This window comes from Silurus aristotelis (assembly GCF_946808225.1).
Source record: "Silurus aristotelis genome assembly, chromosome: 4".
NCBI classification, from domain to species: domain Eukaryota; kingdom Metazoa; phylum Chordata; class Actinopteri; order Siluriformes; family Siluridae; genus Silurus; species Silurus aristotelis.
In genome coordinates, this window is record NC_139577.1 from 17,213,528 (window position 1) to 17,232,961 (window position 19,434).

The following is a 19,434-nucleotide window of genomic DNA, read 5'->3' on the forward strand; positions in this document are numbered from 1 at the left end:
ACGTGGAGCTGGAGTCGGCAGAGTTGAAGATGTTGAGATTTCCATTGGGAGTGACGAGGATGGACAGGATTAAAAATGAGTTTATTGGAGGGACAGCGCATGTAGGACGTTTTGGAGACAAGGTGAGGGAGGCGAGATTGAGATGGTTTGAACATGTGCAGAGGAGAGACATGGGGTATATCAGTAGGAGAATGCTGAGGATGGAGCCACCAGGAAGGAGGGAAAAGAGGAAGACCAAGCAGGAGGTTCATTAATGTGGTGAGGGAAGACATGCAGGTAGTTGGTTTGAAAGAGGCAGATGTAGAGGACAGGGGGTATGGAGACGGATGATCCGCTGTGGCGACCCCTACTGGGAGCAGCTGAGAGAAGAAGAGTAAGATTTGACCTAATCTTTCACAGAACTTTGCTCTTTTTTTTTTTTTTTTTTTTTTTATCTGATTCTGGTTTTGCACGTGATGATTTTTTGTGTCCCTGTCTGAAAGTGTAAAATTATAGGAATTGTGTATATACATGCCCAGCTTTTCTTGAAAAGTCCATCTTCTAAAATTCTTGTAATCAGAAATTACATAGCATTTCTAAGCGCATAGTGAGATTTGTCAGGTAATCGTAAGAATGCCACAGGAAGTGCTGTTTTATATTTACTGTGCCTTTAATTAATCCATAATGAATCAGCCCTCAGATAGGTTTACAGCTCCCACTGACTCTACTCAACAAGCACTCGCAGAATTTCCTTTTGATTTATATCAGATGTGCTCTAAGCGGAAAAATTTCTACGATTGTTTTCTAATTTATATTCAACTTTTTATGTAATTGAAATATAAAAAAATACTGAAACCCTCCTTTGATGGTGTTTTTCATGAAAGATGATTATTTACATATTGTTTAATAATTTATGATTTATTTGCCTTTGGAGTTTTACTTTGCAGCTGTAACACCAAATGATTCTGCCAGCTTGTAGATATACAGCAGTTAGTTTTATAAAGCCAGAGAGTGTATTTGTTGTTTGTTTTTTCCAGTAGAATTTTGTAAACATCAGCTTTGAAACAAGATCTTGTGGCCAATCATATGCTTAATTATTTAGTACAGCAGATAATTCATGAATGCCAGGCCTATAATGTACACTTCACTTAAAATGTCACTTAGAGTGACACCATAATAATATTGTAGTTGCTGTTATTCAAAGAACTAAATGTATAATGCATGTCCAACTTTTGAGGCAGATTAGCAAAGCCATGCACAGGTAATGAGTTTTGACAGTCTTGTGGAAAGTGTTTACATTCTCTGCTCTTTGCTCGTGTTTAAGGATAAACATTACCATTCTTGATTTGTTTTGGAACAAATCAAAAACACAGATGCAGAGAGAGCCTCTTCATTTTGATGAAGTGATGTGTATAGCAGCTGAGCATAGATAATTATGTTTGGAATAAAACTTTTCGCACCAGTTTGCTCCCAAGTAGATTACTAAATATGTAGCATTAGCTTTATAAAACAGGTTGCAACGTCAGCCTTGTCTTTGTCACATGCCCCTTTGTTATAAACAAGCTGGATGCTGTTTTCTTTAGATCTGCACTTAACACCAAATTCTCAATCTATCAGCCATACCAAAGTCTTACCTCAACGGTGCATTTGCTGCCACACCTCGCTGGCGCTTGCACAGAAAAGTAATCTTACACTGACCATCAAAAGTTTAAGGACATTTTTTTTTTGTACATTTCCAAATACTGTTTGATTTTCCTTCACCCTCAAATACACTGTGCAAGCGATATTTGAAGAGGAAGGAGGCAGTGCTGTCTGTAATGGAATGCCCTTCTGTGTCACATAACCTTAACCCAATCGATTTTTGAGAATGAGTTATATTGAAAAGTTTGTGTCCAACCTGCTTTCCAAGCCTCTGGAAAGTCCGTCAAAAGGCACAGCAGAGCGTGTCTGAGGAAGATTTGTGGGGGAAAAAAAAACAAAACAACAACTTATAATGAAAGTGTGCATTTATATCATATGTGTTCTTATTAACTGTTTATAGGTAGGGGAGTTTTGTTATAGCGTTTAAACTGCTCAGTGTGAAATTTATATGCCACACTCAGTTCATAGCCAGAGCCAGAATAATTGCACTTTTTATCAGGCAAACCTTCTATGTAAGTGCACTTGAAATGACTAAATGTCAACCGGTGACTTGAACTGTCTGTTGCTATGTACAATTTTTCCATCAAAGAAAACTAACCAGTACAGGAGCGCGGATAATCATATGTTATTTGGAGGGTTGGACTATTCTCAGCATAGCTAAGAGAGACTTGTATGTGGCTTCTAGTGAAACACTGCATTTATCGATTTGAAACACTTTTAATGCCTCTTTTATTAGATGGCATATGAATACAATTAGAGACTAAAGTGAAAAATTAGGAAGTTTTTGTTTGGTGGGTGCTTTTACACTCAGCAGTGACACTAAAGCAATACTGACTTTGACAATCCTAGCATCACTGCTGCGCCAAATACACCCATACCAATGAAACAGACAATTCAGTGTCACTTTCTATTGATGGACAGTCTAGTGAGGGATAGAAAGATTGGCCAAGATGGGCTGCAGAAAAAAAACCACCCCTACTACGGAAGATGTACCTGATTATTTGGATCCAATGTCTTCTTCATTCAATGTCTCCTTCAGACAGCTTAAAAGAGTTTCTGTCTCTGAATTGAACACCATGGCCTTATAGGAATTTTCAAGTAAGCCAAAACAAAGAAAAGTCAATATGGCCCACATACTGATGAATACTAATGATTTTTAAAATTTTAATTCATTTAATTTCATTGAGTTAAGCAAAACCTTGTATAAATATACTGTTTATATTTGGATATAAATGGAACAACCCAATGCTATAATCACTTTAATAACTGGATATTTCTGTCTCTTTTGATTAGCTAACTGCTCAGGATACTGATGAGGGTCTGAACGGTTTGGTGACCTACACAATCTTGGTAGGAGATCAGGGACATTTTGTCATCAGTAACCGTACAGGTCGAATCACCATAGCTCCAGGAGTGAGTCTGAGCGTGGGCCGATCCTATGCTCTAACTGTCAGAGCAGCTGATAACGCACCTGAGGCTGAGAGGAGGTCAGACATATTATATATATATATATATATATATATATATATATATATATATATATATATATATATATATATATATATAGACACACACACACACATACACTACCAGTCAATTGTGTACAGAATTTACATCCAAACTATGTAAAAACATATGAAATTATGTAATAAACAAAAAAGTGTTGAACAATCCAGAATAAATGTTATATTTTAGACTACCCGAAACAGCTGTGACATTCCTTGTCGTATGTGTTTCAGACCATCATTTGTTTTATGCAGAGGAAAGTGTGAGCCATATTATTAGTGCTACTGTAACTACTGTACAAATTCATATTATGGTAAGAAACTCTTAGTGAACTAAAGAGAAAAAACAGTCCATCATTATTTGAAATCATTACTAAGAAATAAAGGTCAGTCAATCCAATTTAAAATGGATCACCAAGTGCAGTCACCGAAGCCATCAAATGCTGTGATGAAACAGGCTCTCGTGAGGACCCTTTCATCAAAGGAAGACCAAGAGCTACCTCTGCTGCAGAGGACCAGTTTATTATAATTACTATCTTAACAAAATTGTTGAGTTACATTACCAAATTACAGATTAAGGCCTATATAAATGCTTCTCTGAGTTTAATTGGCAGCCATATTTAAACATCCACTGGTTGGAGGAGACTGAGTGAGTCATGTCTTCATGGTTGAATTGCAGCAAATAAGCTATTACTTCAAAAGAACAACTAGCAGAAAAGACTTGATTGATCCAAGAAACACAAGAAATGGAAATTAGATCAGTGGAAAACTGTCCTTTGGTTTGATTACCGTAATTTCCGGACTATTAAGCGCACACAAATATAAGCCGCACCCACTGAATTTGACAAAGATTTTTATTTCAACATAAATACGCCGCAACAAAAGACAGTGTCTGTTACATGGCTTGTATCTAAACAGTAGCCTACCAAGAAAGTCATTGTTCACTGTCTTCCTCCTTCCTTTCACAACAATTTCTCTCGAGAGTTTTCCTTTTGGCATTGTCATGCGTTTAAAAATCACCATCTGTGAAGCTTTTCTCCCGATGCCGTGCAGCTCAGAACACAAGTGAAGTGCTTTTTTTCATGCCCGGTTGTTTTTTAGCGTGACGAATGATTCGCATTTCCTGTTGACAGTCCGAGTGAGCGGCAGGTCAAACGTCAGAGGAACCTCATCCATATTTATGATGTGGTACAGCCCGATTCAGTGGGAGCGCGATTTAACCCTCTGGAGTCTGATTGTGTTTTAGGCCCCTTGAGAGATTTTGACATGCTCTTACATTTGGTTCTTTTTAGTTGCTTTTAAAATATATTATTGACAAAAGACTTATTACACTGTATTCAGCACAAACTGGGCTACCATAATATGTAAACAACTTATATGTATGTGTTTGTATTTTTGACAAAATAAGGTTTATGCGTGGTTTTTGAAAAAGCAAAAAAAAAACCCTTACCGAAATAAGGCCACAAAACCTATAGTAAACATGTTTTCCCAAGCCTTTTTAAGAACAGATCTTCTAATGTAGGTTTTTTTTTTTTTTTTTTATCATGTGAAAATCATCCTGCCTGCTCATTCCCATTAAACAATACATTGATTTAAAATTTAAAAGACACTTTTTACTTTGAAAGGCCATATGCGAAGAGGCGCCGACATGCTGTGACTGACAGCTTTGCAGACAATAGGTCGCATAATGAGCTGTGGATTACACAAAGAGTTTCATTGGTTCACCTGAACTCATTTGGCAATTTCATTGGTCTAATGTTATGGGGCTCGGTTTTTTGGCATTAGGTTTGTGAAACCGGGAAAAAACAGGAAAAATCCTAAATTAGCTGCTTCATTGTTTAAGCCGTGGGGTTCCAAGCGTGGGAAAAAGGTAGCGGCTTATAGTCCGGAAAATACGGTAATCAAAATGTAAGATTTTTGGTTCTAAAAATAAACAATAAATTAAAGAAAAACCTTTAATTAAGAAGGTTTAGACTTTTGACTTGTGTTGTAAATCTCAAGAAAGCTATTCTAATAATCTCTTTTGGTTTTTCTGTAACGTAATTTTTTTTAGGAGTTCCATAACTACGGTTTATATTGAGGTTCTACCCCCTAACAACCAGAGTCCTCCACGCTTTCCTCTGACAACCTACAACCTAGAGATCAGTGAAGCCATGCGAATAGGAGCCATCGTCCTTAATCTGCAGGTCAGACAACAAACAAGAACTTCTGTGTACCTCTAAAATGTTGGTGCTGAAGGCCAATATCCCTCTTCTATTCTTTATTACTTTTTTGCTTCTGTTTATTTTCTCCTCAGTAATACCACATTCCCACTGTTATCATTTGACCATGTGGTCCCTCTTGACCAAGGTTTACAGTATATATGTTTTTACAGTTGAAAATAATCTATTACTGAATTAAAGGAGCAGGGAAACCTACACACTCTTCCACATAGTGGCCCCTTTGGGGGAATTGAAGGCGTGAGGGCATGTGGATCTTATTAACTTGTATTTGAAGAGAAAGGTGGAATGGGGGTTGATATTAGCGCACTTAATGAAATAAAATGGATACTGCCATGTTAACTGAATCTATTTCTGTGTTTCTGTAGGCGATAGACCGTGAACTTGATCCAATTACGTACCGTATTCTGAGTGGCGATCCGCAGCAGACGTTCAATCTTTCTCAAACGTAAGTGTACAGGTAATACACTATATACACTGTTTTGTATTTTCATCATACACTTAATTTAGTTAAATACACTTCCTTAAATGTATTGCCTGAGTTGTCTTTTGAGGAACATATATAATTGCCTTTACTCCGATTTGTTGAGACTGTGCCATTATCTGGCAAACGATGTGCTGAAGTATATTTTCTGACTGATTAAATATTCGAGTAAAATACATTTTTTTTTTTTTTTTTTTTAATATAGTAATACCTGTCTCCAGCCTGTTGTCTAATTACTTAAACAAGTGCTTCATGTGCCTCTGCTCTGATTAAAAATCTTCACATGTCCTTTTCAGCTGCAAAGAATTAGCATTTTCACACAAAGCCTTGACCTGTTTGGCAATGATTGAACTAATAGGGTTGGTGTTTTTTTAAGAGGCTTACAAATTTTATTTAGCAGCTTTGCTAAGAATGTGCCTGTGCAACACTAGACAGTTCTCCCTAGGGATGACATCAGTGGCTTTAGTGTCTTAGTGTCTCAGAGAGTCACGTTGTGTGTGTAAAACCTTGTTTGCTTAGTGGCCTGAAGTGTTTAATTGATGCTCTTGAATTCCACTTGAGGTTCAACTGTTTGTGCCAAAAAATGAAGAGGAAAAAGCATTATGACTTTCCTCTATGAGTGGCATAGCGGTTATATGGCCTTTATTGGAGCGTTGGGAGGAATAGTGTCAGCCAGGAGCAGACACAATACCAGACTAAAGCAAATCAGAATTTATTAACGAGCTGTCTGTGCTTTAAGGGAAGGAAAAAGGTTGGGTTAACGAGCAGTTTAGAATTACTTCATTTCAGATGCAACCAAAACTGTCAGTTTCTTATGCACACACAAGAAAATGCCCTAGGCATACAATGATGTGTGCCCATACACACTGCATGGTAGAGTGGCAGCAGATCATTATTACTTTTTTTTACATGATGATATGAATTATTCCAGTAAATTTTTGTTCAAAGTAATTTTTATCTTGTGAAGACCACCACAAATAGCTTTTACAACAAGATAATAATACCGAACATGAAATGGATGTAAGAACAAAGTGTTTTACTAAAGCTAACTACAGTAGGTATTTAAATGTGAAACCCAACTAAGATGTGTCCAAATGTAACAAATGACTATAAAAAGATTTTGAAATTGTCTGCATGAAGAACTTGTTAGACATACAGTAATAGTAAAACACTGTTATTCTCTCCTGGTGGGGCTTTACCAGAAATAATTAATATAAGTGCCAATAATTTTTTAATCCACTGTTTTGAGTGTTAAGAACAATTACATATAAATGTAGAGAGTTTGTAGGTTGTATGTGTTAATCTGAAGATTTCAGATGATGCATTTAGTATACTTGTTGACAGATGACAGTAATTCTGGAGTTGGACTTTATGAAAATTGTTATTATTATTATCAGTATTATACATATTTTATTGTTTTTAATTATATATAATTTTAATACATTTATTTATTCTTTATTTTTTCAGTAGTTTTGCAGGTTGGTCAAACTAGGGAAGGTAGTGAAGGAGAAATTTTGGCCCCCTGAAACACTTTCCTTAAGACTTTGCTGTTGCCATGGTGCCCATATTAGCCTAGCTGTGCTCAAACAGTCATGGTGAAGTTATGCATGATGCCCCGCTGCTTGTCACAGCTGCAGGTGAATTCTTCTCGCCAACCTCACACCCCTCTGGGAGCAAATGCTAGAGGGAAAGAAAGTGGTGAATGTATTCTCACTGAAACTCTGGAATAGAGTCAGTAATGGCTGAAAACGAAGAGCACAGGAGAATAGCTTTGTTGCCCAGGCTGAACTCTGTGTGTAACCTTGACATGTCAGTTTCAGCAACAGGCTCTTCAACTGTGTCTATGTTCATCTTACGAGCTGTGCTGATCTCTCAACACTCGGGCTCTCCTTTATTCACAGCTCAGTGCTGGAGATGTGCAGGCAGGATACTTCAGAAGAGCAGCAGGAAGATAAAAAGAAAAAGAGAGAGAGAGAGAGAGAGAGAAAGAGAGAGAGAGAGAGAGAGAGAGAGAGAGAGAAGGCATATTTTTAAGAAAACTGAATTAAACCAGAAGACTTGTATAAGGTTTTCAGGATAGATGCAGAAATATGAGCTTGTATATGGAGGTATTAGCAGAATGCCACAGCAAAACGACTTAGCCAGCAAACATGAAGAACACGATTAACTGTGTGATCTTAACACATTTTTCTCCATTCATTGAGTCTCTCCTCCTCTTTTCTGTGTTCTTGCATATCATTCACATAAGTTTCCCACACAGAAGATGCATTATAAGACATAGGTTATATGAAGGAATGGTTATTAGCAGAATCCACATGTCTAGAGTTTATCTCACTCATTGAGAAAAGTAGGGAGGTACAAATAAAAAACATGTTAAATACATTTGTCTTGGCCAGTCCAAAAACATTTCAATCACTGTTTTTATTTTATAGTTCAATTTCACAAGCCGGCAAGGACGGCTTTAATCTGTCATATCGAGGTCGTGTGAGAAAATCTGTTTCTAGGGGGAATAAACTGGTTCAGCTGAGTGTGCCAAGCATACAGAAACACACGCACACGCTCGTGCACACACACACAACCACACACACTCAAACACACTCACACACAAAAACAAAACTCAGAAAATCACACCGGTTATCTCTACTATCAGATCCGTTGCTATATCTGACAGGAGTGTTAACAATATCCAGGCGGTCTTACTTTCCTTAAAAATTCTCTCTCTCTCTTTCTCTCTCTCTCCCCCTCTCTTTTTTTTTGCTATCTTTATTTTTCTCTCTCACACAGACATAGACAGATGAATACATACATATACACATCGGCATACAGTATATACACCAGCATACCTCATGCTTACTCCTTAAGCTCTGCTACCTCCATACAGGATGAGCTAGTCTTTCTTTCTGGGTTTTTGTATTGTCCTGTGACATGGTTAAAGCTATTGATGGGATCCTTCCAGGTTGCTGCTAGTGTATTTGTGGAAGCCAAACACGATTATAGCAGACGCTGGCCTCCCCAGTCCCTGCTATAAACTGCATAAATATACATGAAGACATTAGGAAGGCTTATGATGCTGCTGTTTTGTATGAAGATGGAGGTGAGGCTCTCCAGGGCTCTGGGCCAGCTGTAGCACTAAGGGTGCAGCAGCATGCTTTAACCACCTACATCTGCCCTTATTAGGCAGTTAACCAAGGCTTTATATGAAAAGGCTGTTCCACAGTGCAGTGCTGATATTGCCTGGTGAGTAAATCACTCCATAAAGCACTTTTCATGGGCATCTTGGGAGCCACTTGTGTGTCCTACAGAGGCTTTCATCAATGATGGTGTTTGGGCACTTCTGAGTCGGCTGTTTTTAATTATGAACCTAAAGTAGTAATGTGTAATGAGACCATTTAGTAGTTTGTCTGTAGGTGTGCAGTCAGGTCCAGAATTATTGCCACTCTATGCCACTTTTGGCAGAGACAGGTAAAAATATATGAACAAAATGTATGCGAGTGTGTGTGTATGTGTGTGTGTACTAGGGATGTCAGTTGATTAAAATATTCAATCTCGATTAATCACATGATTTTCATCAGTTAACTCATGATTAATCACAACTTAATTGTACATTTTATCTGTTCTAAATATACCTTAAATTTAATACCTTTCAAGTTTTTAATACTCTAATCAACATGGCCATAGACAAATATGGATGCTTTATGCAAATGCATGCTTAATATTAGTTAAACCAAACTCAACCTTGAGCATGAAGACAAAATATTCTTCCTTCTGTTTGGTCTTTGACTTTTACTCTGCACCTTCACAAAATGTATGGATGCGGCACTGTTCTGGCTGAGACTCCGTGGGCGTCCGCATTTTAAATTATATCAACGATTCGTTGATACGTTTCAGAGATCGCTGGTTCTGATGGGAGCTACGGCCATTGTAATACCACTTGGCTTCCTGCACATGAGACCCCTTCAGACGTGGCTCAGGACCCAAGAGTTCTCTTTAGGAGGGGCAACCCACTCCGTACAATCAAGGTCACAATCCCAGGTTCCTGTCTCAGGGCCCCGTGCTGGGAGTTCCCGATCGTTGTGTAACGCTTACGACAGACACCTACCTTATGGGATGGGGCAGTCATGAGTGGCTGCTTACCCAAGGTCTCTGGGGATGCCCCCTTCTGATGTGGCATATCAAATGCCTAGAGATGCTAAAGAATTCCTTGCCTAACCTCAGTAGCCACCATGTGTTGGTCTATATGTACAACACTTATGTGGTCTCATTTTAACCACCAGGGGAGTCTGCGATCTCTCGTCCTGTACAAGCTGGCACGTCAGATCCTCCTGTGGGCCCAAGGGAAGCTCCTCTCCTTGAGGGCAGCGTATATTCCAGACCACCTAAACGAGGAAGCAGACACCCTCTCGAGGCAATGGTCGAATCCCGCCGAATGGCAACTCGACCCATAAGTGGTGGAGCAAATTTGGGAGAGATTTTTTAGAGCGCAAGTGAACCTGAATCTGCAAATTGAGATGTCGCACTGTCCCCTGCTATGGTACAGGCATGGCCTGTGCCTGTACACCTTACCCCTTGTCATGCTGCTATTATTCATGATACCATTTTTCTATTTATAGCAGCCTTGAGTTTTGTTCTCCTCTCATTTGACTATGAAACCAAATTACAACCTTGCTAGTAACTTCAAACTCCAGGGCTGTACATTTGTGGTTAGATTTTAAAAATAAAGCTTTTAGGGGCATAACTTCCATGTAACTCACATGGAAGGGGCTTTAATGTGTATATTTGGAGACACTGGTGACCCTGAAGTGCAAAGTTTTCTGTAAATCTTTGACCATGAACTTTAGAGAAATTTTTGCCTCTCTGTCCAGCTTGTACATTATTAAAAGCATATCTTTTGATTCCGGAGTTCAAAAGGAACACTTGTTTTTCCCATTTTTTTTGTATTGTCTTGCACAGTGTTAACACATTTGTACACATGCACTTTATTCCCTTTTGTGTAGGTCTGTGTATTTCTAGGTATTTTTGTGTTGTCTCTTTATAGTTCTGTGTTTTATGTAGAAACTTGGTCCTGAAAGATTGTTGTATCTTTTGACTACGTACTGTACCAGATCTATGTGGTTGAATCCACTTGACTTGACTTTTACTAGCAAGAGTATTTAATTCAATAACTATGTGAGAAGGTGACACATACTATACACAATAAATGTAAAACAAAATTGTACACCAAGGTCACAAAGCCGAAACTGCTACAATATTTGTGTCATGACTGGAAGGTTTTTGAACTTTTAAATGTTTATATTATAAATGCTTTCCTTTCAGAGTTACACCCTGCACAGCAATTGTCAAATACAGTCTTAAATTATTTCATGTATTAAAAAAAGAAGGCATAACAACCTTAAATGAATTGTAATTCTGCAACGCTGTTACTTATACAACAAGCCACAATATATTGAACACATGGGGCTTCATTTATCAATCTTCAGGTAACCTTGTGTATAAAACAAAATTTGTTTTATTTTTATTGTGAACGTATTTTAATCACCTGTAATTGTAAATGAAGCACATTTATGACACAACTGATTTGTGTTTAGTACATATATACCATCCACAGTATATCATTTTATAAATACTATGTTATACAGGGAAACTGCTACTGTATGTTCATTAGTTTTTAGAGCTTGGTGTTTTACCATTTTTCATGGTGATGTGCTCTTTAGGCTCTCACACACTGATTCTTTCTCCCTGCTGGCATTTTGGAAAGGCAGAAGGGAATGTGCTGTGTTTGGAAAGAATATTGATGACGGCACACAGCACACTAGGGACTATATATCACTGTAGGTTCAGACATACCAGATTAGTCACTTATTTTCGCTTGAGTCATACGAGTCATGGACAAGGATTGAACAAGAGCATTTTGTTCAAACAAATAGAATGACTTTTAGGCCAGCTTTTATCTTAAAAAAAAATCCTACCTGTCCCTTAATACTGTCTCTGTTCTCTCCTGAATGAAATCTTGAAGTAGTGCAATGCCAGGGTCACCATAGCAGTGCATTGGCTTGCATCTACCATTTTATACCCCGCAGTTAATTGAAATTAATGGATTTGTTTTGGCATGTTGTTGTGTGCAATCATTAAGATCGGGCTTTCTTATATTTTATATTATATTTATTAAATCCATATGCACAATTAAAAAAATCTAACTATCGAAAACTGGATGATCATGTATATTGAATTTATTTGTAAATACTCCTCCTAGAGCTTGCAAATAAATTACTTTTTATTGCACTTGATAAATGAGGTCCAATGTTGAGTAAATATGGGGCTCATAAACAAACAAAATAATCAACAAAAAAAGACATTACAAAACAAATTTCTGACTCCAACAGATTTAACAAACCATAATGTCCTTGTGAAATTTGTGCTGGAAAGCAGATTTGCATTATTCATGGCACTGTGTGATTGGCACTCTTGTAATATTAATGCAGAAATCAAATACATTTCCTACTAGAAAATACAAGTAGCTAGTAGGCTGCTAAATTAGGTGTAAAGAATGTATAAGGCATTTCTACAAAAACATGAAGTTTTCAAAATAAGAAAGAAAAAGAAAGGTGCTTTATACTTGTCGCATGTACTTTACAGCACATTTTCAGCAGTGAAATTATTTTGTATATTCCAGCTGGTGTCAGAGCTCAGGGAGCTGGGATCAGAGCTCAGGGTCAGCTATGTTACAGCACACAGCACCCTGGATCACAGAGGGTTAAGGCCTTGCTCAAGGGCCTCAAAAGTTTGAACCCCTGACCTTTTGTAACAGTCAGTAACTCAGAGCCTAAACTACTGAGCTACCACCTCCCTAACTTGCGTTTAGCTCACTCAAGAGCAATGCGATTGGAAAATCACAACCCAACAAAAATTACAATGAATTTAAAAATTGCCTAGGCCATGAGTAATTATGAATTATAAACATATATATTGTGAATAATAGAACAATTATTCTGAGAACACAAACATGTTTGATGATAGCTGTATCTGCAAGAGTATTAAGTGCTATATGTATATACGTTTATTGAATGTTCTTTAAGGAGTATTGATGCATTCTTTTTGTAGAGGTCATGTGCAATGTGCATGTTCTAGATGTGCTGTGATGTAACTGTGTGTGCTTTTCTCTCTTCCTGTTTAGTATAGGCCTACTAATCTTAGCCAAGGCATTGGACAGAGAGACCACTGATCAATACCGGCTCATTGTAACGGCCTCTGATGGACATCCTGGAGGGGTAAAGCTTCAGCCATCTTATAATTTAATACACTTGCCTGAGTTTCACTTCAGTCTTAACTTAAAAATCTAGTAATATTTATTATTACCTAGTTTTTGTAGCCTATTTTAATCTAATGATATTTTGTGCCAAATAACAAACCAGCAAAAGACTCCTCTAAAGACTCTGTCTACTTTAAATGTTTTTAAAAAGTTTTACGCAGTTTTGTTTCAATTCAGACTTAACATTCAACCGATGAGCTTTTATTTAAACCAGGAATTATATCCACACCTTATATCCTCAATGAGACACACATTTCCACAAATCCACTCTGCATTGTTTTACACATGCACTAATCCATAAAACAATACTTTAGCAAACATGAATTTATTACCTGCATAAATCAATGTATTTACAGCGTATTAGTGTCGTTAGCATATCAACAGTGTTCTCAGTTCAATCACACTTCCCACAAGGTCAGATCACATTCTCTTCCAAATTGCACCTCATGTTGAACTGTTCTTTTAATTGACCTTCACTGACTGCTTTATGCACTGGCCAGCACTCAGCAATGAGCTGAAAGCCATCATTTAAATTTTAAATAAATCTCACCTGCAAAAAACTGGGAAGTTGTTGTTGTTGTTGTTGTTGCTTATTACAGATTACAGAATAGATAGAGCACTCAAGCATGGCATGTGGAATTATTGTTTAAAATAAACATGGTTTCAATGCATTCGGTGAACACGTACAATTTTGTGGACACCTGACCATAAGTTTTATATGCATTTTTTAAATTAATCCAATTCCACATTTAATCCCCATTTGCTATTTTGCTGTTATAATAACCTTCACTCTTTTCTAAAGATGTTCTACTAGATTTTGTAGTGTGGTTGTGGAGATTTGTGCTCATTCATGCACAAGCGCATTTGCAAAGTCGCGTTCTGATGTAAAGTGGAAAGGCAATGACAATCAAATATGGGCCCCAAAGGTGCTCAATAGGATTGATCTCAGAGCTTTATAGCAAGCCACTCAAGATCTTTCACTCATACCAATGTAAACTGTATAGTCATGAATCTCCTTTTCTGTACAAGGGCATTTTCTTGCTTGAATAGGTTTGGATCTCCTAGTTCCTAGAATGGAAAATTTAATGCCGCCACATCCAAAGATATTCTGTACAGAAATGTGCCCCAAACTGGGTGTTGGCAGTTTAGGGAAGAATCACATTTGGCTGGAAAAATTTTGTCCTACAGTACAGTGGGGGGAATAATCATTTAATCAACTACTGATTTTGTTTTCCGACTCACAAAGAAATGAACTGTCTGGAATTTTTATGGTAGGTTTATTTTTAACAGAGAGAGACAATAAACAAATCCAGAAAAAAAAAAATCAGCAGGAACCCTGACCCCCACTGAGCTACTAATCATTTACACCTGACACTCGTTCCTGGCACACATAAACCCCTCACTCACTCTCACTCACTGTCCGTTATTGTTTACCATATGCCTCGTCTTCAGTTGGACTCTCCCTCTAATCCTGCGCTATGCTTTTCCCTGAAGCATATCTCGGATTACCCTGCAAACCTTTCTTCCTCTGCTCTGGACATTGTGGACCGCGCTCCCCGAAGCGCACCACAGATATTTCCCTTTCAGACTCTTAATTCCAGTTGGTGTATGTTTGTCTATCTCCATCCTCTTCATTAAAACTACACGACTTGTACTCCGGCTTCTGCTTCCGTTTTTGCCGCATGACAGAGTAACGGACCGCTACAACAAGAGAGAGAGGATAAAACCAGCGTTACCTCGCCATGGATCCACAACCCGGCGCTTCACTCCGACGCAGTCCGCAACCTTACCGCCGCTCTCCGAACCCCCTTCCCGTCCGACGCCGCTCGCCACAATCAGCCCGCTCTCACTGACAGCCCGATGGCGTTCCCAACCACCTTTTCTGGAGAAGCAGCTGAATGCCGCGGCTTTCTTCTCCAGGTGAATTTATACATTGAGATGCAGTCACAGCGATTCCCCTCCGATCGCTCCAAGGTGGCGTTTCTCATCTCCCTTCTCTCCGGGAGAGCATTGGCCGTGGTGCAAATGCTGTGGAGCGCAGCCAGCCCTGTGGTGAATTCCACCGCCCAATTCACCACTCACTTTACGGAGGTGTTCTGCGCTGCTTCCGAGATCCTCACCACGGTCGATCAGCTGCTCAGCTTACGTCAGGGAGCAGATTATATCACCGACTATAGTCTCCAGTTTCGCACCCTGGCGGCATCTAGTGGCTGGAACGAGACGGCGCTGAGTGTGTATAGATTGGGGCTCGCTCCAGATATTAAGCTCGCTATGGCAGTTCACGTTGACACTGTGGGTTTGGAGGCTACCATACAGAAATCCATCAGGCTTTTTCAGCACCTTGCTGCCTACCACCCAACCTCACTCCACACTAGCAGCATGCCTGGACTGCAGTATTGACCTACTCCCTGGAGCAAAGCTACCCAAGGGTCGGGTACACCCTCTGTCCGCTCCTGAACATCGGGCGATAGAGGAGTACATCCAGCAGGCACTTTTTCGTCAGGGTTTCATCACCCCTTCCTCTTCCCCTGCGGAGTCAAGCTTCTTCTTTGTCGGAAAGAAGGATGGGGCCTCCGACCCTATATCGATTACCTGGCAGCTCAACGCTCAGATCGCACCACTCCCTTATCCACTCACGCTTGTACCAGCCACCTTGGAAGACCTAAGGGAGGCTCGGGTGTTCTTAAAATTGCCAAAGTGCCTACAACCTGGTGCATATCCGACAGGGGGACGAGTGGAAAACTGCATTCATCACGCCCTCAGGACATTGAGTACTTGGTCTGACGAGCCATGCAATGTACCTGCGGTAGATCATTGGTTCCGGGAGAGCAATCGGGTCTGGGAGTCAGCTCACACACAGGTACAGTGAGCCCTTCATAACATCCGCATGCACGCTGGCGCGAGATGACTAGAGTCCCCGCGCTTTCGCACTGGAGACCTCGTGTGGCTGTCCACGAAGGACCTGAGGCTGGGACTCCCTTGTCATCAAATTCATCAGGCCCTTCAAGGTCGCCAACCAGGTCAACGGGGGTGTCCTACAGGCTGGAGCTGCCCTCAAGGTACCGCATATACCCAACTTTAACATGACACTCACATACCCAAATTAGTCCTGTCCCTTTAAAAAATATAAAAAATATCGAAATCCTAATATCAACTCATTTTGTGTATAAAAGACCCTCGTATCTGTGACATCTCTTCCATTCAAACCTCTCCACGACCATGGGCAAGACCAAAGAGCTATTAAAGGATGTCAGGGGCAAGATTGTAGACTTGCACAATCCTGGAATGGGCTACAAGACTGTCGGATTTTTGCCATGGCCATATGTTTTGGGTCATTGTCATAATTGAAGACCCATCCACGACACATCTTCAGTGTTCTGGCTGAGGCCAGGAGGCACTCATCCAAGATTCCTACAGAGCATGACAGCCCCAAAGCAGAATGTTTCCTTTCCATGTTTGACAGTGGGGATGGTGTTCTTGGGGCATATTCGGCGTTTCTCTGCCGCCAAACACAGCGAGACGAGTTGATGCCAATAAGCTTAATTTTTTTCTTATCATCACATTCTCCCAAACCTTCTCAAAATCATTCAGGTGTTCATTGGCAAACTTTAGACAGGTCTCTTCATGTGCATTCTTGAGCAGAGGGACCTTGGTGTATTACCAATGGTTTTCTTGGTGACTGTGGTACCAGCTCCCTTTGGATCATTAACAAGCTCCTCCAATCGCACTGTTTTACCCTAATGCACTGTTTTATTTATAGGGCCAGACTAAGATGAATATTGTGAATTGTAATGTTTATAACTGGAAACCCTGGAAGCCTTACAGAACAGAAACAGAAACTTACATCATGGTCATGTGACAATAGCACATGGCTAGTGCAATCATTTCTTCCCATTTTCTCATGATGTGTGTTTTAGTGTGATCTGTTGGTTTAGTCACTTTTATAATGTTTGTGCACCTAAGCTAGACTTTTTTTCTTTACAGTTATAGAAGGGAAACTAAGGCCAATAATACACTCATAGATTGGCTAGCGGTCACCTGTACACTTCAATAAATGTTAATGCACCTTTGCTGCCAAGAACTGATAACCAAATAAAAATTATTTCATTTAATCACTCACCTTAATGGGGCAATTCCTCAAACCTGCTTATGCTCCACATTATGCACTCTCTCTTTCTCCCTGTCTCTCTCTCTCTATCTCTCTCTGTCTCTCTCTTTCTATCTCTCTTTTTTTTGTCTTGCTCTCTCTCGCTCTCTCTCTCTCTCTCTCTCTCTCTCTCTCCTTTCTCCTTCATTCTTCTGTTCCATTTTTCTTTCTATTATTACAGCACCATGCTCAGGTAATTCATTTTTATTTTTTTCATATCATGTGGAAAAACACAGACATACACGTTGAATATTTTTTTTTTATTCACTTTGCAATTTTGAAGATGCCAGACATCCATTATATCCCTCTTAAAAACAAGATAAAATGTAAATCCAGGTGCTTAAAATACATTTAGCGTTTAAAAGTGTGCATACTCAGCTTTTATCTGTTTAGTAAGTAAGAGGGAAAGTTTGTAAGACAGAGGCACTATGTGGACATTTTATGGAAATATTAGCAGCTCATTCTGCAGACTTTTTTCTGATGGATGTCATGGCACACCTGCTGCACTGTAATCAGTCCAATACTTCAACTAGGATCAGTGACATAATTACCATTGAAAAAGACAAGTGCAAGTGCTGACACATAACAGCCCACTGACAGAGGTATCAAATTCTAACAATTGGCTTAACACACACACACACACACACACACACACACACACACACACACACACACACACACACTGGCTTTCACTTTGTATAAGATACATAATGTCCTTACTATTTTCTGACATTATGGGCTTTTAATCTCTCTTTTTTTCATGCACACAAAAAAATAAAGGAAAATGTGTTAGATTAGTTAATGGTGGAAAATAAACAAGTATGCTTTTACTTCAGCAACTCAATAGAGCATCCAAAAGCTAATGGATTTTTTAGTATATTGGAAAAAGCAATCTCTCTCTCTCTCTCTCTCTCTCTCTCTCTCTCTCTCTCTCTCTCTCTGTCTCTCTCTCTTTGAATATTGTGAAGTGCCTGGATGCTGACCAAAAAATCTGTGTTTCATTTCAATCATGCATTTTTGCGTACGTGTACCATATGTTCATTCTGTCACGTTTTATGCCAAATAATAAGTGTTAATGGAAATAGGAACATATATAGTATAAATAGTACATATGGAAATATGTGTAACTAACATATAGATGCATTTGAACAGCTATCCTTTATCTTTTAGCTGGAATAATTGTGATAGATTAGCATATTTAGCATTTTAGCAATTTGCTTCATTTATATAGCATATATTGCAAAATGATTTTTAGACTTTAGACATCACTTGCATCAATGATGTTAAAACTTGTCTATTCCTAAAACTGGATTGTGCAGTTATGGGATATGTGTGAATATATTCTTGCTTTGTTCTCTCTGTGAGAACTAGAAGAAGAGAAATACTGAAAATGTGTTATAAAATTCACATTTCAGTTATGTCGGTTATTAATATTTAACTGTGATTTAAAAAATATATATTAGAAATGTTTTCTTTGATTGTGCTACATTTCCAATCATTCTTTTTTTTTTTTTTTAAACTAAATGTTTTAAATATTTTTGAATCAGTTTTTCAGTTAATAATTCCAACAGTTGAATAGAATTTTAAATACAATATATTTATATGTAAATACAGGTCTGTTCACTGTAAAACTTTATTCACCTATACAGACTTTACCAATGTTCTTAACCCATTAAATTTTTCCATGCAGACGTCCACTGCTACTGTCAGCATTGTGGTCACGGACGTCAATGACAATGACCCAACGTTTGACCTCAGTTTGCCTAGGAATCTGACTGTACAAGAGGAGAGGGCAAATTTGACTGTGGGTCAAGTTCGAGTGAGTAGCTTCATGACATAGCACATTTACTTATTGCATTATTGGATATTCAGCTTCTAGTCAATACACTAGCAAGTTTTTTTTTTTCGCCATGCATATTTTATATAGAATTTCTATTAGAGCTTCTTAAATAATACTACTGGTGCATTTATTACTTCCCAATTAAGCTGGTAGTTAGGGTGTTATTATTAGTTTTATGTATGTGTGTATGTATGTTAACTTAACTGGATTCAGGTCAATTATTGACTTGACCATTGCAGAACACTCAATTTACCCTGGTTTTCTTTCAAAGTATGCTTTGAGCCATTTTCTATCTGTGCTAGATCTCATAACA

General features: G+C 38.7%; 1 protein-coding gene across 1 annotated transcript in view; it reads left to right on the forward strand.

Annotated features, from left to right (window-relative positions):
* The window catches only part of LOC310725062 (protocadherin-15-like), a 210,646-nt gene that overhangs the window by 117,788 nt on the left and 73,424 nt on the right, over positions 1 to 19,434 (forward strand). The window contains exons 15-19 of the mRNA XM_083539669.1: positions 2,914 to 3,107; positions 5,179 to 5,311; positions 5,713 to 5,792; positions 13,000 to 13,093; positions 18,972 to 19,100. Coding sequence (XP_083395795.1) covers positions 2,914 to 3,107; positions 5,179 to 5,311; positions 5,713 to 5,792; positions 13,000 to 13,093; positions 18,972 to 19,100 — 630 coding nt within the window. The remainder of the gene's footprint in view (positions 1 to 2,913; positions 3,108 to 5,178; positions 5,312 to 5,712; positions 5,793 to 12,999; positions 13,094 to 18,971; positions 19,101 to 19,434) is intronic.